This window comes from Epinephelus lanceolatus, chromosome 23, assembly GCF_041903045.1.
Source record: "Epinephelus lanceolatus isolate andai-2023 chromosome 23, ASM4190304v1, whole genome shotgun sequence".
Taxonomy (NCBI): domain Eukaryota; kingdom Metazoa; phylum Chordata; class Actinopteri; order Perciformes; family Serranidae; genus Epinephelus; species Epinephelus lanceolatus.
Window position 1 is genome coordinate 38033747 of NC_135756.1, and position 24610 is coordinate 38058356.

The 24610-nt window shown below is 38.1% G+C and overlaps 1 protein-coding gene and 1 long non-coding RNA gene across 2 annotated transcripts in view; both read left to right on the plus strand.

The window, feature by feature from the left end:
• LOC144461762 (putative ferric-chelate reductase 1) overlaps window positions 1-19170 on the plus strand; it is a 113008-nt gene extending 93838 nt beyond the window's left edge. The window contains exons 8-9 of the mRNA XM_078165165.1: window positions 18961-18980; window positions 19081-19170. Of these exons, the coding sequence (XP_078021291.1) occupies window positions 18961-18980; window positions 19081-19170 (110 nt within the window). The remainder of the gene's footprint in view (window positions 1-18960; window positions 18981-19080) is intronic.
• Window positions 19171-21789: 2619 nt separating this feature from the next.
• On the plus strand, window positions 21790-23601 carry LOC144461782 (uncharacterized). The gene is made up of 2 exons (XR_013490414.1): window positions 21790-22043; window positions 22722-23601. It is a non-coding gene; the product is annotated as an uncharacterized LOC144461782 (long non-coding RNA).
• Window positions 23602-24610: the final 1009 nt, after the last annotated feature.

The following is a 24610-nucleotide window of genomic DNA, read 5'->3' on the forward strand; positions in this document are numbered from 1 at the left end:
GATGGAGGAGGGGGAGGAGATGGATGTTGAGGGAGAGGGGATGGAGGATGAGGATGGCGAATGAATGGCCAGTGTTAGAGGCTACACAGTTATAGTTTCCATTTTCACAGTGGACTGTTGTAGTTTCATTCAGGAGTTGATGCAACTTTACAGTTGTAAGATTGCACTTTTTTGTTACCAGTGGGTTAAATCATACTAGTTTCAAAAACCTTACAGTTGTAAGTATATTAGTAGTATGTAAATTTACATTACAGTAAGAGATTGCACTTTGTGCATTGGAAGCACTTATTTTAACAGAAGATGTCTGTAAAACAGGAAGCACACATTTTATTTATTTTTTTATTTTATTTATTAATTTTTACAGAAGTTGTAGCATATTCTTTTTGTAAAGCCACAGAACTTGTTTGACTCAGCAATGTTTTGTTATATTTTATTTATTAATTTTTTACAGAAGTTGTAGCATATTCTTTTTGTAAAGCTACAGAACTTGTTTGACTCAGCAATGTTTTGTTTTATTTATTCATTTTTACAGAAGTTGTAGCATATTCCTTTTGTAAAGCTACAGAACTTGTTTGACTCAGCAGTGTTTTATAAGTTTGAGCCATGTGTTTATTAAGGTCTGAAATAAAACAAGATGAGAACTTAAATATTCCCTGCACTTTCTGTGATGTAGTATGCTTGCTTATCATAGGAAGTAATGAGAAATGACATTAAGGTAGTAGCCTATTGAGAACAGGGTGTTGGGGGAATCACTTGTTTTTCTATTTTTCATCAAACCGCAGTTTTTGCAAATTCCCGCAATTTTTGCAAGTTCCCGCAATTTCATCGCATAAAATTGCATAAATATCCTGCATATTCCATCGCATTTTTTAAGAAAACGTGCTGCATAATCAAGGATCCTTGCTCGCAACAATCACAAAAAAACTCTGCATTTTTCTGGAAGGACTGATAGATTATTAATATGTACTTATTAACAGCTCATAATGCATCTTTGCAGCTACCTGATCTAAAGTGGGAACAGTGTTTATTTGTTTATTTGTTTATTTGGATCCCCATTAGCTGTTACTAATGCAACAGCTAGTCTTCCTGGGGTCCGTGTTAAAACATGCATATAAATACAATTACAATAATATGTTACATAAATGCATACATGAATACAATTTCATCCCTAAATTCCCCCTACACACACACACACACACACGCAGTACCTGCTAACAATAAAATTTATAACATTTTACCAACTGCATTGAGATAGGAATTTCATAAAACAAAAATCAGCAAAAATGAAAGCACAAACAGGTCAAGTATTTTTCAGGCCTTTACCCAAGAATAACATTTTTAGCTGTTTTTTTTAAAACTTTATTTACTTGTTGCTTGAGTCATGAAATATGGCAACTTATTCCACTCAGAAATAGCTCTATACATAACGTTTTTGTTTTTTTTTTTCATAGCATTAGTTCTTTGTCTAGGAATCATAACATGACCCCTCCTCACCTGTCTTTTTTCATGGCGATGTCTGTTCTGAGAAAATATTATTCTTGAGTGAAGACAAGTTGGTTGTTTTAAATAAACCCTGACCCTATTTTATAGGCCTCTGCTCAAAAATTGCATATCCATAATGAAATGAATATATCTCTGCAACCACAAGGTCTATTTGAATACTTTTGGTGTCATGGTAAAGGGAACACTTGTGAGATTTGTTAAGATGTGTAAATATCAGTAGGATATGTGTTATATGTGAAGAGTAAATGAAGATGGTACACAGCACAAATCCGCTCTAACCCTCTATCACATCATAGTACAATATGTGAACATTAAGTCTGCAAAGGTTGATTCTGATAAAGTGAAGCAGAACAATATAAGAGAGGTTTTAGTACAGAAAATTCAGGCAAGCTCTCCAAAATTGTACCAGGTTTGCATGTGATTTTTGTCATGTACATTCTTATATCTTTCATTTTTTGTTTCTGTAAATCCCTACTGATGTTTAGGGTATACACATAGAACTGTCTGTTTTCGTTTTTTTTTACTCTATTTCCCACTCCAAACTGACCAATATGCACCTACTACATTTGAACCTGAGTTTCTATTCTGGGCTTTGGAGGCCCATATCTCTGCGATGGCTTGGCCGATTTGAGTGAATAGGCTCGTTCGAGATGAACTGCGCCTCGCCTGAAAAGTAGACGAGAGCAGGCAGCCGCAGCTGCGGTGAAGTCTGACAATTTCCCGACAGTTTCCAGCAGCCTTCAGTCTGTACAGGAAGTCACAGACACACTAACATCCTATCTGGAATGAGGTCAGTTCATTAAAAAGGTGATCAGACCCATATATCAGTTTGTTTTAATTATGATAGATTAATTTATTAAAATGCTTTACAGGTGATCCGTAGTTTATGTTCATGGTTCATCCTCCATTTGACATGAATTCTCCTGTAAATCAGCATCATATCAGTTTGACCTGTCCCCTCAACTACACAGGCTGAATAAACTGTGTTTGATGATAAGATTCATATTTTCAGAGGAAAAAAAATACAAGACAACAGCTTTCATTAAGGCTCAGTCAGATACAGTCAGGGCTTCACATCTGATGTTATTTTAAGAATCCTCACATCCCCCTGACCACAAGTCTCTGTGTTGCTAAATACTTAAATAGTTAAACCATCCAATATTAATATAGTACAGTAGACTCTGTATAGTTTATGATGAATGTATTCAGTCTCTGACAACTAAACTTCACCATCAGTCACACAACATGTTTTCTGATCATAGAATAAACCTTCAGATCAGACAAATACAATCTTAATCTCTAAAATTCAACAAAAATGAGTAGTTTATCTAAAACGTCATATTGTTGAGTCGACATCTAAACCAATCAGCTGTTAGATCAGGTGAGAGCCAGGCGGTGCAGTCGGTGGAGAGCAACTGCAGCGCCTGGCTCTAAAAACTGCGGCCGCCTCGCTCTCGTGGCTTCATCGCCATCCACTTTTGTAATACGTCAGAGCAAGTCGGGATGAAGTTGGACACAAAACTAACCGGCATGCATTGTGCGCCAATTGCCGGTGATCGAATCTGCGCACGCCTGGCTCATCTCGAAAGAACCTACTGACACCTCGTTTGATTTGTTAGAGCCAATAGAATGACGCTATACCCACCAAAACAAGACTGATAGCACTGTAAGCCAATCAGTCAGCAGAACGTGTTGTGGGGAGATATCGGCTGCTGTGAGTGGTCATTGTTTTTGTTCCCCCAGAACCTTTTTTTCCGCCCGGATTCATTTGAATGACGGACAACTTCCGGTAGTACACGAACGGAGCGTGAATGAACAGCAGAATGCGCATTTTATGGCAAAATTAATAAGGTAAGAGCCATATTACAAATATATTTTGGCAAAGAGATTTCTGTTGTTGTTCTTTGGGCTGTAACTCTGTGATGGTTAAAGGGAGAGTGACGTGGAAATGTGGAAAGAGTGGAGTCTCAGCTTTCATTTGAGATGAATGGTGTGTGTTTTGAATAACTTGTGGTCGAGTTGGAGCCCGAAATATACCGAGTGGGTCGGGATATCGGTGCTGTTTGGAGTTGTTGAAGTTAGTTGTTGTTGTTTATTTAGTTGATATTAAAACTGAGTTTGGGGCATGTAAAAAGTTTTTTTACAGCCTTGTAGCTGAGGTTCTGCTGTTAAATTTGATGGGCAACATCACTATATTCTTCTGATCAGTGTATTGATACACACCAGGCCTTTATTAGGCTCTAGAGGTCCAATTGGGGGACTTTAGGGTTCAAGTAGATGGAGCGTCCGCTGTCCACCACCCATTCCTGACCTCAGGCGAGGTCCTCCATTTGTCGGAGCGGAACTTTCCCTAAGTCTCCTAGAGACTCCTGTTGGCAGTTTAACCCTCAGTCAAGGCACAGACGTCGATCAGCAGAACGTCCATCCAATCCTCGTCGCCAAATGTGAGGGAAATTCTCCTCTCTGAAGAAGTGATGGACTCGGTGTGAGGAATCAAGTTTCTTTATTACATGTGCATGGAGAGAGGAGCAGGGTTCTCTGTCAACCTGAAGGATGTACAGACCTTTATACCATTCCAAAGCTCTGAACCCAGGTTGCACCCACCAACTGTACTCGCAAAGGAGATTGCCCCCCCTAATAAAATGTTTAGCAAAACAGGAAACTTCCCCCTAAGAACTGTAAAGTTATGACCTTACAGTGTGAAGAACTGCCCCCCAATAAAGATTTCTAAATAAGAAGAACTGCCCCCCAATAAAGATTCCTAAATAATTCCCACACCTTTTCTTTCTTATCTCTTTTTATTTTTTTCTTTAATTGTTACATAGGAGCTGTTATAAATGTTAATTTGGGTCTTTGGATGGGTTTTTTCCTTCTTCTTTTTTTCTTTCTTCTTAAGGTAAACGACTATGGATTGTGGGATGGTAGATGGGGTTTCTGTTATCTGTTATGTGTTTTATGTTTCTGTAGTCTTATGTTTGATGTTATGTGTGGTAGGTTCTGGTCAATAAATAATACCATAAATAAACCCAACTGCAGTAGATTTTTATCAGAGATTAATCCCAATAAAGATAAAGTTATGAATAATATCTATGTCTACTAGTAATATAGTAAGTGACGACATAGGCATTGCAAGTTACAACTGTAATGATCTTGCTGATTACAAAAAAAAAACGTATTATATTCTCATGGTTGAAAGAAAAGAAACAATCAATTAATCAATCAATTTTATTTATAAAGCCCAATATCACAAATCACAATTTGCCTCACAGGGCTTTACAGCATACGACATCCCTCTGTCCTTATGACCCTCGCAGCGGATAAGGAAAAACTCCCCAAAAAAACCCCTTTAACGGGGAAAAAAAATGGTAGAAACCTCAGGAAGAGCAACTGAGGAGGGATCCCTCTTCCAGGACGGACAGACGTGCAATAGATGTCGTACAGAACAGATCAGCATAATAAATTAACAGTAATCCACATGACACAATGAGACAGAGAGAGAGACAGAGAGAGAGATGCAGGTAATGACAGTAGGTTACAACAACATTATTGAAAGTAATAATATTATAGTTATAGTTCTGGCTACTGTGGTACAATATGTTGAAAGTATGTATTAATATCTGGCAGTATACATGTGTGACAATAGTCATATGTGTATAATAACAGTAGAAGTATGACTAATGACTAATGATGGCAGCAGCAGCAGGAGGCATCTGGCAGGACCACGGCAGCAGCACAACCACACACGTCACGCTGTCCAGGCACCGCTGCGATATGAGTTAATCTGAGAGACAGTGGAGCACAAAGGCTCCGGAGAAGAAGCTGAGTTAGTGACATCCAGAATGGCCAAGTTAGTAAGATGCAGTAATAGAATACGAGAGAAAGAGAGAAGGAGAGAAGGTGCCCGGTGTATTATAGGGGGGTCCTCTGGCAGACTAGGCCTAAGTCAGCCTAACTAGGGGCTGGTACAGGGCAAGCCTGAGCCAGCCCTAACTATAAGCTTTATCAAAGAGGAAAGTCTTAAGTCTAGTCTTAAATGTGGAGACGGTGTCTGCCTCCCGGACCGTAACAGGAAGATGATTCCACAGGAGAGGAGCCTGATAGCTGAAGGCTCTAGCTCCTGATCTACTTTTGGAGACTTTAGGAACCACAAGTAACCCTGCGTTCTCAGAGCGCAGTGTTCTGGTGGGATAATATGGCACTATGAGCTCACTAAGATATGATGGAGCTTGACCATTTAGAGCTTTATAAGTTAACAGTAGGATTTTAGATTCAATTCTGGATTTTACAGGGAGCCAGTGCAGAGAAGCTAAAACAGGAGAAATATGATCTCGTTTCTTAGTTCCTGTTAGTACACGTGCTGCTGCATTCTGAATTAGCTGGAGAGTTTTTAAGGACTTACTAGAGCTACCTGATAATAGAGAGTTACAGTAATCCAGCCTTGAGGTAACAAAAGCATGGACCAATTTTTCTGCATCTTTTCGGGTCAGGATAGGCCTAATTTTCTCAATATTACGCAGATGAAAAAATGCAGTCCGTGAGGTTTGTTTTAAATGAGAATTAAAAGACAAATCTTGATCAAATATTACTCCGAGGTTTCTTACGGTAGTGCTAGAGGCCAGAGCAATGCCATCTAGAGAAACTATGTCATCAGATAAAGAGTCTCTGAGTTGTTTGGGGCCAAGAACAATAACTTCAGTTTTGTCTGAATTTAACATCAGGAAATTGGTGCTCATCCAAGTTTTTATGTCTTTAAGGCAGTTATGGAGTTTAGTTAATTGATTACTTTCTTCTGGCTTCATCGATAAATACAACTGAGTATCATCCGCATAACAATGGAAATTTATAGAGTGATTTCTAATGATGTTGCCTAAAGGAAGCATATATAGAGTAAATAGGATTGGTCCGAGCACAGAACCTTGCGGAACTCCAAAACAAACTTTGGTACGTAAGGATGATTCATTATGAACGTCAACAAACTGAAAACGATCAGATAAATAAGATTTAAACCAGCTTAGTGCAGAACCTTTTAGGCCAATTAAGTGATCCAGTCTCTGCAGTAGAATTTGATGGTCAATTGTGTCAAACGCCACACTAAGATCTAATAAAACAAGTACAGAGACAAGTCCTTTGTCTGAAGCAATCAGACTTGGTGGGCTTTTTTAGTAGAGGTTTAATTACAGCTACCTTAAAAGACTGTGGTACATAGCCTGTTAATAAGGATATATTGATCATATCTAATATATGAGTGTTAACTAAAGGAAAGACCTCCTTAAGTAGCCTAGTTGGGATGGGGTCTAAGAGACACGTTGATGATTTAGATGAAGAAATCACTGCTGTCAATTCTTGAAGAGAAGCAATCTAAATATATATTAGGTCTTACAGCTGTGTTTGAGGTTAGATAGCTACTATCTGAGGACAGGAGGTCATGAATTTTGCCTCTAATAGTTAGAATTTTGTCATTAAAAAAGCTCATAAAATTACTGCTAAGGGCTAAAGGAATACAAGGCTCAATAGAGCTTTGACTCTCAGTCAGCCTGGCTACAGTGCTGAAAAGAAACCTGGGGTTGTTCTTGTTTTCTTCTATTAATGCTGAGTAATAGTTTGCCCTGGCATTGCGGAGGCCCCTCTTATAAGTTTTGAGACTGTCTGTCCAGATTAAACGAGATTCTTCCAGTTTGGTCAATCGCCAATTCCTTTCAAATTTTCGCGATATTTGTTTTAACTTACGGGTTTGACAGTTATACCAAGGAGCGAACTTTCTTTGCTTTTTTAACTTCTTTTTAAGAGGAGCTACAGAGTCAAGTGTTGTTCGCAGCGAGCCTACGGCACTATCGACAAAATGATCAAAGTCGGTACAGGAAACCTCTGTTACTGAGGGACTTGGTATTGAATTTAACGACGGAGTAATCTTTTCCTTAAATTTTGCGACAGCACTATCTGATAAACATCTAGTATAGTAACTGTTGCTGAGTGGCCTATAATCGGGTAAAAAGAAATCAAAAGTAATCAGATAATGATCCGATAGCGAGGGATTCTGTGGAAAGACTTTTAGGTTATCAATTTCAATTCCATACGTCAGAACTAGATCGAGGGTATGGTTAAAACAATGAGTGGGTTCATGTGCACCCTGACTGAAGCCAATGGAGTCTAATAATGAGATAAACGCGGTAGCCAGGGAGTCATTATCAACGTCGACATGAATGTTAAAATCGCCTACAATAATAACTTTATCTGATTTAAGAACTAAACTGGATAAAAACTCTGAGAATTCAGATACAAATTCAGAATACGGGCCAGGAGCATGGTACACTATAACAAATAAAAGTGGCTGCGAGGTTTTCCAGGTCAGATGTAAAAGACTAAGAACGAGGCTTTCAAATGAATTATAATCTAGTTTAGGTTTAGGGCTGATTAACAGACTAGAGTTAAAAATGGCTGCAACTCCCCCTCCTCGGCTGCTGCCTCGAGGAATGTGGGTATTATTGTGACTGGGAGGAGTGGATTCATTGAGACTGACATATTCATCTTGACACAGCCAGGTTTCAGTGAGACTGAGTAAATCAATATGATTATCTGATATTAATTTGTTTACTAACACTGCTGTAGATGATAGAGACCTGATATTTAACAGTCCGCATTTAATTCTCCTGTTTTGTCTTTCTGTCACAGAAGAGGTTTTAATTTTTATGAGGTTGTTATGCACAACTCCTCTTTGTTTAATTTTAGATTTAAATAATTTAGGTGGTCGGGGGACAGACACCGTTTGTATAAAACTATGAAAACTAAACAGCATATCTTTTGTTTGCAGGAAACACACTCAGTAAAGGTGGATGAAATATCTTGGACTAAACAGTGGGATGGTCCGATCTATTTTTCTCATGGTCAGTGTAATTCAAGGGGTGTCATGATTCTCTTTAAGAAACATTTTGATTTTAAATTATGCTCAGTTCATACAGATTTAATGGGAAGGTGGATATTCCTAAACTTGATAATACAAGAAGAAAAAGTTTAATTAATATATATGCGCCAAACACAGATGAACCACATTTTTTTGATGAAACAGGGACTCAACTGTTAGACACTGATGGAAAAATCATAATGTTGGGAGATTTTAATACTGCCTTAGATGGAGTTCTGGACCGAAAAGGAAATTCTGTTAATAACTATCACCCACATGCACGTACAAAAATTTGCAACCTAATGGACCTTAGACTTAGTTGATATTTGGCGCTTTAGGAATCCAAATTTGAGAAGATATACCTGGAGAAGACAGAACCAGGCTAGTAGGATCGATTATTTTTTAATCTCATTTTCCTTGACCCCAAAAATTACAAGCGTTTTAATTGAGGATAAAACAAGATCGGATCATCATCTTATTTCATTAAATATTTCTGTAGTAGAGAATAGGCATGGTCTAGGGTATTGGAATTTCAATCAGAGTCTTCTACAAGATGATGAATTTATCTTTAAGACAGAGAAGTTTATTAGTGATTTTTTTATAACTAACACTGGGACAGCTAACCCGCTGACAGTTTGGGATGCCTTTAAATGTTCATTTACAGGACATGTGATATCTTGGAAGAAAAAAAAAAGAAAATTAAAGGAGCAAACCTTAAAAACCGAAATCGAAAGCCTGACTCACTATATAGAAAATTCCACTGACCTGGTAAATGGCTTAGAATATAAACAAAAGGAATTAGATTGTCTAATTGAAGATAGATCATATAAAAGTTATTATCAAAATAGGGCAGAATGGATGGAAGAAGGCAAGAAATGCACTAAATTGTTTTTGAGACTTCAACAAAGAAATTTTTCAAAAAAGATTCATTAGCGCCCAGGAGGCTTAACAACTTAACCTCTAAAAACAACGGTCGTTCACAAATGGCCTCATGTGACTCTAATGACTCCAGTGACAACCGTTGCAGCAGGAGTTTCAACGACTGTCGTTGACACACCATTGGAGCACTAACGAACCAGTGACATCATTGGCCTTGTGAAGACCTCCCCAGAGGTTAAATACCTGGGTGCTTCCACACCAGTTTGTCAGACTAGTTCCAGCCTAGTCAGACAAGCATGAACTGATGAAGCCTCCGCCTTGGATAAGAGGTGAAACGTCTTCTAAGACAAAACCAAGTCTAGTTGCGTTCGATTCAATTGCCTTGAGATAGTCAGATATCTATTTCTCAAAAAGAGGGCCTTATTTCACTTCTTCTTAAACAAGAACCCAATGGCCAATATAAGGACCCAGTATATCTTAAGGACTGGAGACCAATCACACTTCAATGTTACGATGTTAATATACTTGCAAAGTGTATAGCTCACAGATTGAACAAAGTAATATCAAATATTATTCATCAGGATCAATCAGGCTTTATGCAGGGTCGCTTCATTGGTAATAATATAAGACAATTGGTAGAAGTTATGGAAAACTATGAATTAAGGAAAAAGGCTGGCTTGATATTTAGCGCTGATTTAGAGAAGGCCTTTGACAAAATTCGTTTAGATTTCATTTTTAAGAGTATGGAATTCTTTAATTTTAATTAATCGTTGATTAATTGGGTTAGAGCGCTTTATAATGGCACCAGCTGCAAAATTATTAATAATGGATATATGTCTGGGTCTATTCCTCTATTAAGAGGGGTAAAGCAAGGGTGTCCACTGTCCCCATATCTGTTTATAATTGCAATTGAAATGTTAGCAGTTAAATCAAGATCAAATATTGAGGTGGAGGGGCTTGAAATGGGGGGTCTAAAAACTAAAATGCTTGTTTGAAATCCCTTCTGGAAGATTTAGACCTTTTTTCTAAAATATCTGGTCTAAAACCAAATTTTGGGAAATGTGTGATTCTCAGAATAGGTGCTTTAAAGGTTACAAACTTCATGTTACCAACAGGCCAGTTAATGTACTTGGGATAGTGATTCCTGAGGATCTGAAGGATCTATGTTCAGTAAATTATAATAACAAAATGGTTAAGATGGACAAAATCTTACAGCCATGGTGGGGAAAAACCTTAACACTTCTTGGTAAAATCTCTCTGGTAAATTCACTTGTAATGTCACAATTTACTTATCTTTTCATGTCACTTCCCAGCCCATCACAGTCCTTTTTCAGGACTTTTGAACAAAAGATTTTTGGATTCCTCTGGAGTCATAAACCAGAAAAAATTAGAAGTGTAGTATATTATAATGATTATGAAATAGGGGGTTAAAACTACTAAATCTTCAGGCATTATGCCTCACGTTTAAAGCTACCTTTATTCAAAAAATGTACCTGCATAAGGACTGGTTTTTATCCAAGTTACTAGAAGGTACTCATCCATTGTTCCAACAAAGGCTCTACCATTTTTTGCAAATTCAACCTTGTCATACGGGTTCAGTTGAGAAAATACTGAAAAATTCATCTGTGTTTCTTAAGGAGGTTATACAGAGTTGGTTATGCTTTCAGTTTAATCCTCCAGAGGGCAGAGACAATGTTTTGCAGCTGATTATATGGCTTAATTCCAATATTGTAATTGAAGGGAAACCAGTTTTTTGGAAGAGTCTTTTTGAACAGGGTGTTTTGTTCATAAATGATCTTGTTAATGAAGAAGGAAATCTTATGAGTTACAACTAATTCATTGATATGTATTGCAGTATCTGTTCCCTCCAATCCTTTAATCAATTGGTTTCTGCTCTTAGAATGCTCTTGAAAAGAAAAAAGTGTGATGGAAATTATAAACTGTCAGTTGGTCAGCCAGCTATAAAAAAATCACAAATGGCTGCAAAACAGGAAGATAAATCGAAACATTTATAATTTTTAGTTAACATACCGGTCCTTAGGAAGTATTCCTTACAGTACTTATCAAAAATGGGAGGATACTTTAGACTGCTCTATACCATGGAAACGGGTTTTTAGTTTGATATATAAAACTGTTGACTCATTTACAAGATATCTTTAATTGAAAATAATTTATAATTATCTAGCAACTAGAAAAATGATAAACATATGGGGTATTAGGGAATCAGACGAATGCCGGTTTTGTGGAACAGAATCTGAATCAACAGTCCATCTTTTTTGGTGTTGTCACATTGTATCCGCATTTAGGGGTGAGGTTAAAAAAATGTGCTCAAAAATGACAACTGAAGCTGAACCTCTTCTCTGTGATGCTGGGGGATGTTACAAAAACAAAGACCTATACTGTTAATTTAATTATATTTTAGGGAAAATGTTCATTTATAAGGCAACTGGAGTAGAATCTTTAAACATCTATAGATTTAAGAGCTTCCTTAAACACCAGTTCACCAAATCACCAAACTTTGCACAAAGGTCCAGTCCCATGCCAGATTACATCAGCTGCAAAAACAGGCCAATAGTCATGATGGTGACACTACAGCAAGCCTCTAAAGTTCAAAATTTTGAAAATTCACAACAAATCAACCATATGTGCTACAGATTTGCAACTTTCACCAAAATGTAGCCCCAATACTGAAGAAATGTTTGTACATTTAAACCTATTGCAAATTATGAAGTCCATCACTCTGTTTTTTTCAAAAACTGTAAAACTTATTAAACCTATCTCCTCCCACAATTTTTGCTCAATTGACACCAAACTTGCTACGGTGCATCAAAATGTTTGACTGTAAACGGTATTGTAAACATTTACTTGCAAATTTTTGCTAAATACATTTTCAGTGTTCATTAAAAAAATGACAAAATTTTGGAGTCATGGTAGATGATTGGAAAATATCAGAATTTTATCTCAAAAACTGAATTTTTTTACAGCATTTTGAATTTCGCTCTTATGCGAACAATTGGAGTCAATGCAAAAATGGCATTTTTAAACATCAGTTTTTCACTTATGGAGCTAATAAATCATTGTTAAAAACAAATTACCAACATCTCCATGCTGTCTAGATGCAATTTGTTTATTTTCAGATTTTTGTCTTAATAACTGAATTTTTGACAGCCATTTGAAATCTGCCTTTACATACTAACAGCTGCTGTCTTGCACACAGGTGACTGGCTTAGTCAATTTGTGAAGCTACATGTGATAGCTCAGTGAGATAGAGGATGATTCTTGGTGTTGAAGATTGTGAGTTCTAGCCTCAGCTTGTGCACCATTTCCATATGAGAAATCTACCCAAATTTTTCATAAAGGTCCAGTCCCATGCCAGATGTCCTCAACTGGAAACACAAGACAATAGTCCTGATGGTGGCGCTACAGCAAGCCTCTAAATTTTGAAAACTTTGAAAATTCATAACAAATCAAACATATGTGCTACAGCTTTGGAACTTTCACTTTGAAATTTGCTTTTCCATGGCATGGATGACTACTGTCTGGCACCCTGATGCTTGGCTTAGTCAATTTGTGAAGCCACACATGAACTGTCACTTGCCAATTAGCTCAGTGAGATAGAAGACGGACCTCAGTCTCAGAAGTTGTGAGTTCAAGCCTCAGCTAAGGCAGAATGGACATTCTAATGTGAAAGTCCTATGTTCAGGCATCATGCTATGTGGATTAGAGACCATTAAGGTTAAAATAATTATGATCCAGGCAGTTTGGCGGAGAGACAAATACTCTTTGTCAACACTTTTCCCTGTTTATTTGGCTTAACTATCAGTCGATATGCAGAGTCTATCCAAGAGCTACTTTTACATTTTAAATGTTTTCATCTTTGTCACCATGGATAATGTTTAGCTTTAAGCTAGATCAGGCCAGTTTGTTCATAATTGCTAGCAGTTAATGATATTCTTACTTTCTTGTTCTTGAGTTTTTTCTTTCCTTTGTATATTATGAGTCTGATCACTTCAGCCACTCATCCACAATTTGAAGGGCATGCCATAATTATATGATGTAACTTCTATGTTGTAATATGATTTGTTTTAGTGTGTGTGTATTACATTTTTCACATGGGCTTTTACATATATCACACATTCAGTGTTTTATGATGAAATAGATTATGACTTCTTAACAAATGGACCATTGAGCTGCTGGGAACAGAATAACAAACATATTTATAAAAAAGAAACATCAGTATGAGATTTAGAAAGAGTAAACTGGCTTTTTCTTAGTTATGGGATGAGCACCTCTTCGTTAGGAAAACCTATTCTTTTTGTATAAGGTAGTGCAATGGCAGATTAAAAGTCTTAAAGGGGCAATAAGCAAAATCGTTTCACCGCTAGGTTCGCTGTTGTGCACTGCCTGTAGAGCAAAACAAAGCAGTCTGCCTCTGCTCTTAGCCTGCACTAGTCGGCTGCTATGCAAACATTCCGGGAGCCTGCTTCTCAGCTCCGGCGAGCTCTGGCGTGGGGATGTTAGCCTTAGCACTAGTCAGCTACTATGCTAATGTTCCAACTCTTCACCGTGAGCCCTGCTCCCGGAGAAGAGAGGAATGTTAGCTTTAGCTCCCACAGTTAGCACTAGAGCTACTACGGCTACTGGAGTAGCTTGCAGCTATGGAGCGCTTCTACCAGCTCTTCTAGTCTCTGAGCCTTGCCTCCATTTCAGCAAATATATTACATTTATTACAGGGACCATCATTGAAGTAGGCAGGGGAATACCCAAACACAGCCGCCAGACTGCCCGCCGGGCTGTTGTGTATTACAATGCTAATTGCAAATTAGCTGGGCTGCCGGGCTACACACCTAACACAACCGTAACGCCTGACCCATTGCTGGGACCGAAGCTCCGGACATTAACCCATGCTACGATTGTAACATTAAATTTAATTGAATTGACATAGCGACATGTGCCTAACGTTACTGTAACACTAATTAAAACAGACATTTGACTTTATGTTGTACCTGTCCAGGAGAAGAAGAGCTAGCTCCGAGTCAGATTGTAGCCCCTTTAGCTCTCGCAGTGCTCTCCACCTTGGAAATGCAAGGCCAATGTTAATCTGAGTTCTGTCCCTTTCTTTATCCGACAACTTCTTCGCTAACAAGGATCACATGAACGTACATGAACGCGCAGCCGGACCGGCTTGTAAACAATGGGCTGGAGATCAACACAGAGAGAGGGTGTGTGAGGTCATGCTATACTCCAGATGAAATTACAACTCTAGTTCTTCACATAGCAATTTTTTAATTCCTTCAATCTAGAAATGATGAATTTCGCTTATTGCCCCTTTAACCTTGGATCAAAGATGTACCCCTGTCTTGAAAACATATATATACACTATAAGGGATGTTGTCTAAAATATCCAATGTGCCAATCTGGCATCCACAAACATCTCACTTTGTCTGACTGAAGGTCCAAAACCATGACAAAGGAAGATTTGAGGAGGATATCCTCAAATCTGCGAAGGTAACTCCAACACTGATGCCTGAAACAATCAATCCATCATGTTGTGTTGTTGTGGATTAATTATGTGTTTGAGTTATTGAGTATCATTGCAGCTGTAGAATTCCTATAATGAGCTAGAAGAAGTTTTAAACATATATACCGTAGAGTTGTCTCTTGATAATTAGCTCAGTGAGATAGAGCATAGTCTCTTATGCTTAGAATACCACCTTTTTTTCATCTTCCTACACTCTGCTTGTTGTTCAGAATTGCCTAATTATGCCTAAAATTGCCTGGACCCGACCAGCAGCCATAATTTATTATTATTTTTTGTCTGTTGGTTTGTTTCTGTTTGTGTTATGATGAAGTGATGTTGTTTGTTTGTATTGTGTGTAATCACCACCTGCTTGCACTGAACTTCATTTCTGTATGCCAGGGGTGACAGGAGATCACGGGAAGGTGATGAATGATTGACATTAAAAATGAGAAAAAGAGAATGAAAAATAAAAGGGAAAAAAAGAGAGGAAGAGAAAAAAAATAGAGAGAAAACAAACGTCTCCACTAGGGATGGTGGTGGTTGGGTTTAAAAAAAAAAAGAAAAAAAAAAAGTCAGGCTATGGCGTTAGCAAATGAGCAGGAGTTAGCATGAACATGACGCAGCCTATATCCATTAGCCTGCTCAACATAACACACAGCTCATCAGTGCTCCTAACACATTCACTCTGCTCATCCTGCTTCACACAATTTACTGTCACTCTTGTATCTCAACCATATGCATCTTCACACACATTTCACTCTCAGTTTCGAGCCCTGAGAGCATATTAATAATTTATTAACCTTTATACGACACTGTTCCCACTTAAGATCCAGTAGTAGTAGTTGCAAAGAATCATTATTAACTATTAATAACACCTTATTAATTTAATCTGATAGGGTCTTATAGTGTCTTATAAACCAGTAATAAATGTGGTTATTATTCTATAATTACCCCCTATAAATCATAATTAATGTAAATAGACATTAATATTTAGGATAGCTTTATAAAGTGTTATCAAGTTTCTATTAAGTGCTTATAATGCTCCTATATGCAATAATAACTGTTAATTATGCTATAATTAACACTTATATAGTCTTATTAATGGTAATAAACATCTTATTCTGACTTATAAGTGCTCATTAACTTGTTAATTGGTGCTTATTAAGCATGCTTATTACAGTACCTTAATATAAAGTGTTACACTGGGTAAAAATCCCATAATAATATCTGAGCATATTGTAACTCAAGACTGACAGAAAACTAGAGGTCTGCTCCTCCTCTTGGCTCTGTGTTCAGGCCTTAGAAAATCTAGCCTGGGAGTGGAAACTTTCTTTCAACTTTCTGTTGATGTTGTTACAATGGGCACGAGCTGGTGCACTTTGAGAAACATTTTTAAAAAGGAAGGGGGGGAGCTATGGAAAGCATTGTGGGACTTTAGGACAAGGCAGCCACAGTTCTATTAGAGGACACATATCTTTTCTTATCCAGCTATCCAAATACACTGGGATTTTGAACATCTGCTGTATTATCATCTACCATAATTGTTCTGCACCTGACTCTTAAACACATGCATTAATCAATGACCTGAACCCAAACCTCAAACCCGCAAACATGCAAACCAGAGCTGAAAGTTTCCTTTAATGACCATCACTGACAGCTTACTTGCAGTTTGTTACATTGTATGTCATTTCCAGTAAATATCACAATATAAACCATGTGTTTTCTGTTTAAAAAGTACAAATGTAGGAAGACAACAAGTACTCACCCATCTTTTAAGTGATTAAGTCCTACATATGATCTCAAGCACACAGCTGATATCCTTCGTGGTTTGTTTACATGAGTACACTGCTGACAGGTACAGAGGTTTGTTTACATGACATTACAAACATTCATAGTATTTAACATATTTAGTGGGACAGAGAGGCACTTGCTTGCTGTTAGAACATGGTATTCAGCTAACATATTTGCAGAGGGAAATATTTATATCAGACATTATGACCGGAGAGATTCAAATATGTCAGACTTCAACAATTTTTCCTGCTCAAAAGCTGAATAACAGAAAGCCCAAGAGCGCAGTGCTGATGATAAAGCTGCTTGCTCTGTGAGATAGACAGACAAAGAAAAGGAAAAGAAGAGAGGAAAGGAGACAGTCGAAGTTGCTTTGTCACTTTTATGACTTTTATTACTTAGGAAGAACTGGTGGCCACTTGTGGCATCAATGTCAATAATGATTTTTGAAGTGACAAGCATTGCTAACTTCACTGCCAATGCTGCAGCCCACAGCTTCAGACTTGGTATTGTGTGTTTTGCTCATGGTGCGATTTTTGCCTTACCTAAAACAAACCCTTCTTGGTTTCCCCTTCAACATTGGTGACTTCAGTTGAAGCATCACAGAAGACACACAAACCTGTAGAGGGAGAATGGTGCTCTAAACTTTCAAGGACTTTCAGGGAGTCTGTCCATGTCATCCACAGGTCCCCTTTGTTACATGGTAACAAAGTCCCAGGTTCCCTCTTCCATGTGGGCTCACAGAGCATAGCTTGCCTTGAGTGGTAACCAGAGCAACAAAATCCAGAGGGTCGAATAAGTTGTATGCAACCCTCTGTCGATAGTAGATAGGACACCCCAATGGGTGAACAGCTTACCTTTGTCTGCAAGCTGGAACATGAACGTATGTAACCGGTGGACCCTAGTGATGTCTGCGTTGTGTAGATTTGAAGAGGCTCAGACTGTGGATATCTTTGGGGGCAATCTTCATTTATTCCTACAACAAGTGGCGTGTTACAGTCAATTAAGCACAATGAAACAGAGAAAACATACCTGACAGCAGCTGGCAAAAACAAAATCCTCCATCATACACAACATACAAACTCCAACCCCTACACAAATTAAGCAACACAAGATTATGTTAGCATAAAAGGAACTTATAAACATAGCTTAACAGCGCTAAAACACATAAATTACCCTAAGAGCAATGTTGCTTACCTCTCCCACAGCAGGGGAGGCAAGGTGGGAGACAACCCTTTATAGGTGGGGCACCCCCAGAGGTGAAAGTAGGGGTACAGAAACAGAGTACCAAACATTCCACATGTTAATGCCTTAGCATGTCAGTTTATAACAACTGAACCACATTTTGGGGAATTAAAGTACTCAGCAATACATATTACACTTAAAGCAACACTTACCTTTCTGGAAATTTTACACTTTTCTTTGTTTAGGTTAAAATGCTATTAATAAGCTGATGGCACACTAAAATGTAAGTGAATTCAACCAGAAATAAAAACTCATAATTACACCATTCTCATATGGTTCTAAGAAAACTCTGGCCAATCATTGCAGGCCGAGTGTCCTGTTTGTCTTCCCCACGTGGACTGCTGTGTCCTTGTGTTCACTGAGACATGGATGAATGGTAACATATCAGACTCCGGTATTGAGCTAATGGGGCTAACACTACATGAAGCAGACAGGGAGGCTGCATCATCTGGTAAGCTCCATGGTGGCAGTCTGGCAATATACACAAAAAATTCATGGTGCTGTGATGTGAAGAGGATCTCCCAGTTCTGCTCTCAGGATGTGGGGGGGTAGGCCTTTGGAGGGAGATGGAGTTGCAGGAGGAGGGGGATGCGACTTTGGAGGGAGGTGGGAGATGTGGATGATCAAATTTTTTCAACTGCTGTGTGAAATGCAAGAAAGGTAAGAGCTGCTTTAAGCCAATTTTGATTCATGAGCATCTATGTAAAACTTAACTTAAAGACACAATTTTATAATTTCAAAAAGGGTTGATGAAAATTGTTAATAACTTTAGATCAGCAATGTCTGTAGCTGATCCCGGCAAAGTTTTGGGATGTTTGACAAAACAATTTCTGACAAGTTCTTGAAAAAAGGATTTAGAGAAAATGAAAAAAGTATAAAAATTTGACATTTTAAGAGCATAGAGCAATTAGAGCAAAGGTGCGGATGAATTAAGAGATTAAAATGAAAGAATCTGACTCTAAGCCCAGCTGTTTTCCAGAAAATTGCAAATGTGTCAAGCTTGAGAAAGATATTTAAGGGTCCTTTTTGTCTTGTCCACACACACACACAAAATATTTACTGTGGAAAAAATGTGTAAGTACCCTGCAGCAGCTGTAACTTTTCTCTTGTCTTTTTGCAATCGCAGATCCTGTGGAATCAGAACTGGTAAGACAAAAAAGGCTAAAAGAAAATAATAATAAAAATAATAAATAATCAAACAATAACATACTGCTGACCTCTAACGTATATGGCATTGAATTGTTAGAAAACAGTTGATGTCCTGCTGATGGCTCTGTTCTTCTTGGGAAACTTGACCTTTTTGGTGACACTATTGGTTGGAATCGGGATGTCATAAGAAGTGCAACGACAGAGCAATAAACAACCTACTGAAGGAATTTCTGTTATTATATACCAGGAATTTGCCAAATTGATAGATCCAGGGCTGTGCCCGACTGATTATCCCAGTAAAAACAGATTCAGCTCTTCAATACAAATGTTTGACAATTGTTTTTTTTTTTCCCCATATAGAGTTTGACAGTTTAAATGAGGTTCAGTGTGACAGTGACATTTGTGTATTATAATAAACAAGCTAACTGTGCTAACGACAGATGGGAGATGTGCAACATTTTTTGCTGACACTAAATATCAAACAAAAGCCAGAGACTGTATGATATTTAGTAACTGTGTGCAGTAACACTTCATAAGTCAGCCCGCGTTTTAGAGTGTACCTCTCGCCCACTTTCCCAGGAGTTAGCGTATAACTCCCGGGAACTTACTTGTACTTTCCCGGGAGTTAGAGCATAATTCCTCCCGGTCACTTACCACATACTTTCCCAGGAGTTAGAGTATCCCTTGCGGTCACTTACCACATACTCTCCAGGGAGTTAGTGTGTAATGACGCGGTCACTTGGCACATACTTCCCCGGGAGTTACAGTATCCCTCACGGTCACTTAGCACATACTTTCCCGGGAGTTAGAGTATAACTCGTCATTTATGTAATTTCCCAAAACTTATGTTATTTAATTTCCTTCTATGAATCTGTATATGTATGAAGTGCAGTAAAAACAAATGCTTTTGCCCTTTGCTCATGGCTGTTGATTCAGTCACTTTTATGTAGCCTATGTGTCATCAGGCAATTTCACCCACACTCCAGGGTTTTAATATTTATGTTTTGTTTACATTTCATTGAATGAGTTTGAATATGAATATGTCAAGAAATGGGTCTATATTCTATATTCTATATATCCTCTCTCAAGTGCACATCTCTGGAAGTCTTGTAGTGCCATCTGAGGACGAAACACAAACAATACAGTAATGTAATAATATAGCCTACATATATCTTAAAATACACAATGATGAGTCATGAAAAGTTATAAAATGTTTTTGTTATTTAATTACACAGAAACCACATGGTAGGTGCTGTTCTCACATCTACAGCGTACTTTCACCAAAACTTACAGGGAAACTAGGCAGTACTTTCCACCTAAGTATATACTAACAAAAGAGACCGGGCTGGATTATGAAGTGTGCACTGTTTGCCTGTCCTTAGTCTGAAAGTACTGGGTAATTTCCCCAAAATTTACAGGGAAACTAGGCAGTACTTTCCACCTAAGTATATACCAACAAAAGAGACCGGACTGGATTATGAAGTTTGCACTGTTTGCCTGTCCTTAGTCTGTAGTGTGGCACTCAGATGTTAACCCTTTAAAAACAGTTAGTTCAATGCTTCACAAGGTAACAATATTACCAGAAAATAATACAAAGACGAATCAAAGTGTCCCTGACAAAAAATAACAGAGTTCCACTGGTTGTCTTATTCAAGTTCAGTTTTGTTCCTTCTGTTATAAACTGTTCAGTTTAGTTTTAATCCTTTATTGTGACAAATGCACTTTTTAAGTCACAAGTCAAGTGGAAAAGGTCGTTGTGATACTACTACCACAGTGGCGTGTGATGCTCAAGTGATGGAGATGGAAGAATGGATGGGCTCCTGCGGATAATAGGTGATCTTGATCCAATTCCTTGGGTCAAGGCAGAGATCAGGTTCATGGGTGGCTCGCCATCTCTCTCGTCAGGTAGAATCTCAAATCCACATGTAATTTTCCATAGGATCTCAAAAACCTCACCTACCAACAGAGCTGTTACTATTTTGCATCATCAACTTCAATTGTTTTATGGCCATAATCAATATCACATAAATACATCATAGTAACACAAAGTGAGCAGATGAATAACTTTTAACTGTACAGTTTTTCACAGCATGGAATACTTTATCCTGTCTTTACATTTCACATCATGAATTATTAGCCTATTAATCCATAATTTGTGATTATTAAGCATATTAATCAATTACAAATAATACATATTTCCTTTTTAACTACAAAGTTAATGTTTTTAACCATTTGTTTAACATTTTTCAACTTAACTATGAATAACAAAATCATGTATGCTATTAACACACATATTCGAAACTGTGGGCTACACCAGTACACACACACTGTGTTACGCTTGACTATTCATCGTTAATAACATCCATAACCAACTGTAATAGTGCAAATGTATACAGTACACTACTAACAGAAATACAAATGGCAACGACCTTGAGGCAAAACAACTGTAGCACTTCACTGTTAGGAGTAGGTCGCATCGCCAAGTTAGTGTGGTGTAACAGTTGGAGGGAAGCACACACTTTACACGGCGGCGGGCGTCGATATCATCTGCAGCACGAGCTGCAAGTAGAAACTGCAAGTAGAATACTCTAGTAGAAACTAGAGTAAGTAGAAACCTTTGTTTCTACTTACAGAGAAGTAGAGTTTATTTCTTACAATATTCCCGTATCATCCCTCAGTTGTCTTCAAGTTGCTTGAATGTTTGTTTGTTTGTTTTTACCTGTCAATCTAACTTCATCGCTCTGGCATAGTCTTATTGATCAAACAAGGTGTCAATCACAGTCACTGTGCTTAGACCAGCTGTCATTGGTCAAACAGGGAGGTGCACACTTCCCACTGGTTAAAGGTAGAAAGTCCCACCTCTCAGCGAGGAGCTTCTACTCATAGGCGCAGGAATGACACAAGCAGACGACAAAGAGAAACAAGTGAAATTACACAATGTCTATGGTGTGAAATGTTGATATAAACACAAAGCTAACACTCCGAGATACTCGCAGGAGACGTGAGGGAGGAACCGAGGACCTGTGCGATGGGAGTTTTACCGCGTTTATCAATGTCTTGGTGAGTTAATGCTAACGCAGGTAGCGATGTTAGCTCGTGCTGCAGATGATATCGGTGCCCGCCGCCGTGTAAAGTGTGTGCTTCCCTCCAACTGTTATACCACACTAACTTGGCGTTGCAACCTACTCCTAACAGTAAAGTGCTACAGTTGTTTTGCCTCAAGGTCGTTGCCATTTGTATTTCTGTTAGTAGTGTACTCTATACATTTGCACTATTACAGTTGGTTATGGATGTTATTAACGATGAATAGTCAAGCGTAACACAGTGTGTGTACTGGTGTAGCCCACAGTTTCGAAATATGTGTGTTAATAGCATACATGATTTTGTTATTCATAGTTAAGTTGAAAAATGTTAAACAAATGGTTAAAAACATTAACTTTGTAGTAGTAAAAGGAAATATAACTAAATAAAATAAAAATAACTATAAAAAGGAAATACGTATTATTTGTAATTGATTAATATGCTTAATAATCACAAGTTATGGATTAATAGGCTAATAATTCATGATGTGAAATGTAAAGACAGGATAAAGTATTCCATGCTGTGAAAAACTGTACAGTTAAAAGTTATTCATCTGCTCACTTTGTGTTGCTATGATGTATTTATGTGATATTGATTATGGCAATAAAACAATTGAAGTTGATGATGCAAAATAGTAACAGCTCTGTTTCTACACAGGTGAGGTTTTTGAGATCCTATGGAAAATTACATGTGGATTTGAGATTCTACCTGACGAGAGAGATGGCGAGCCACCCATGAACCTGATCTCTGCCTGACCCAAGGAGTTGGATCAAGATCACCTATTATCCGCAGGAGCCCATCCATTCTTCTGTCTCCATCACTTGAGCATCACACTCCAGTGTGGTAGTAGTATCACAACGACCTTTTCCACTTGACTTGTGACTTAAAAAGTGAATTTGTCACAATAAAGGATTAAAACTAAACTGAACAGTTTATAACAGAAGGAACAAAACTGAACTTGAATAAGACAACCAGTGGAACTCTGTTATTTTTTGTCAGGGACACTTTGATTTATCTTTGTACTATTTTCTGGTAATATTGTTACCTTGTGAAGCATTGAACTAACTGTTTTTAAAGGGTTAACATCTGAGTGCCACGCTACAGACTAAGGACAGGCAAACAGTGCAAACTTCATAATCCAGCCCGGTCTCTTTTGTTGGTATATACTTAGGTGGAAAGTACTGCCTAGTTTCCCTGTAAGTTTTGGGGAAATTACCCAGTACTTTCAGACTAAGGACAGGCAAACAGTGCACACTTCATAATCCAGCCCAGTCTTTTTTGTTAGTATATACTTAGGTGGAAAGTACTGCCTAGTTTCCCTGTAAGTTTTGTGGAAATTACCTAGCACTTTCAGACTAAGGATGGGCAAGCAGTGCAAACTTCATATTCCAGCCCAGTCTCTTTTGTTAGTATATACTTAGGTGGAAAGTACTGCCTAGTTTCCCTGTAAGTTTTGGTGAAAGTACGCTGTAGATGTGAGAACAGCACTTACCATGTGGTTTCTGTGTAATTAAATAATAAAAACATTTTATAACTTTTCATGACTCATTATTGTGTATTTTAAGATATATGTAGGCTATATTATTACATTACTGTATTGTTTGTCTTTCGTCCTCGGATGGCACTACAAGACTTCCAGAGATGTGCACTTGAGAGGGGTAAGTTTGTTTTGTACTCCAGCCTGCCCGTTAATTAGGCAATTTGCAGAATATAGACCCATTTCTTGACATATTCATATTCAAACTCATTCAATGAAATGTAAACAAAACATAAATATTAAAACCCTGGAGTGTGGGTGAAATTGCCTGATGACACATAGGCTACATAAAAGTGACTGAATCAACTGCCATGAGCAAAGGGCAAAAGCATTTGTTGCACTTCATACATATACAGATTCATAGAAGGAAATTAAATTACATAAGTGACGAGTTATACTCTAACTCCCGGGAAAGTATGTGCTAAGTGACTGCGAGGGATACTCTAACTCCCAGGGAAGTATGTGCCAAGTGACTGCGTCGTTATACACTAACTCCCGGGAAAGTATGTGGTAAGTGACCGCGAGGGATACTCTAACTCCTGGGAAAGTATGTGGAAAGTGACCGGGAGGAATTATGCTCTAACTCCCGGGAAAGTACATATAAGTTCCTGGGAGTTATACGCTAACTCCCGGGAAAGTGGGCGAGAGGTACACTCTAAAACGCAGGCTGACTTATGAAGTGTTACCCTGTGTGCTGTAAATTAACCACTTTTAAGCAGCTGGCAAAATATATTGTATGTAAGTATGTTATTTCAGAGCCTGACTGAGCAAAGCCTCTCCTCCTCCTGCAGCTGCTTCTGTGTACGGTCCTTGTACTTTGCAGCCATTCATTTTTTGTTTTGATGTGGGTCAACAAAAAACGGGAAATGATCCGATTTCTTTTTTAGAAGTCCCAGAGAATGGGCGCCAACGGAGGCTTCTAAATGGACGCACAAGTGCTGCAAGCCAATAATATCACGTTGAAGTGTAGTTTGCCATTTCAGAAACAGAAGAAGTAGTAGAAGAAGGT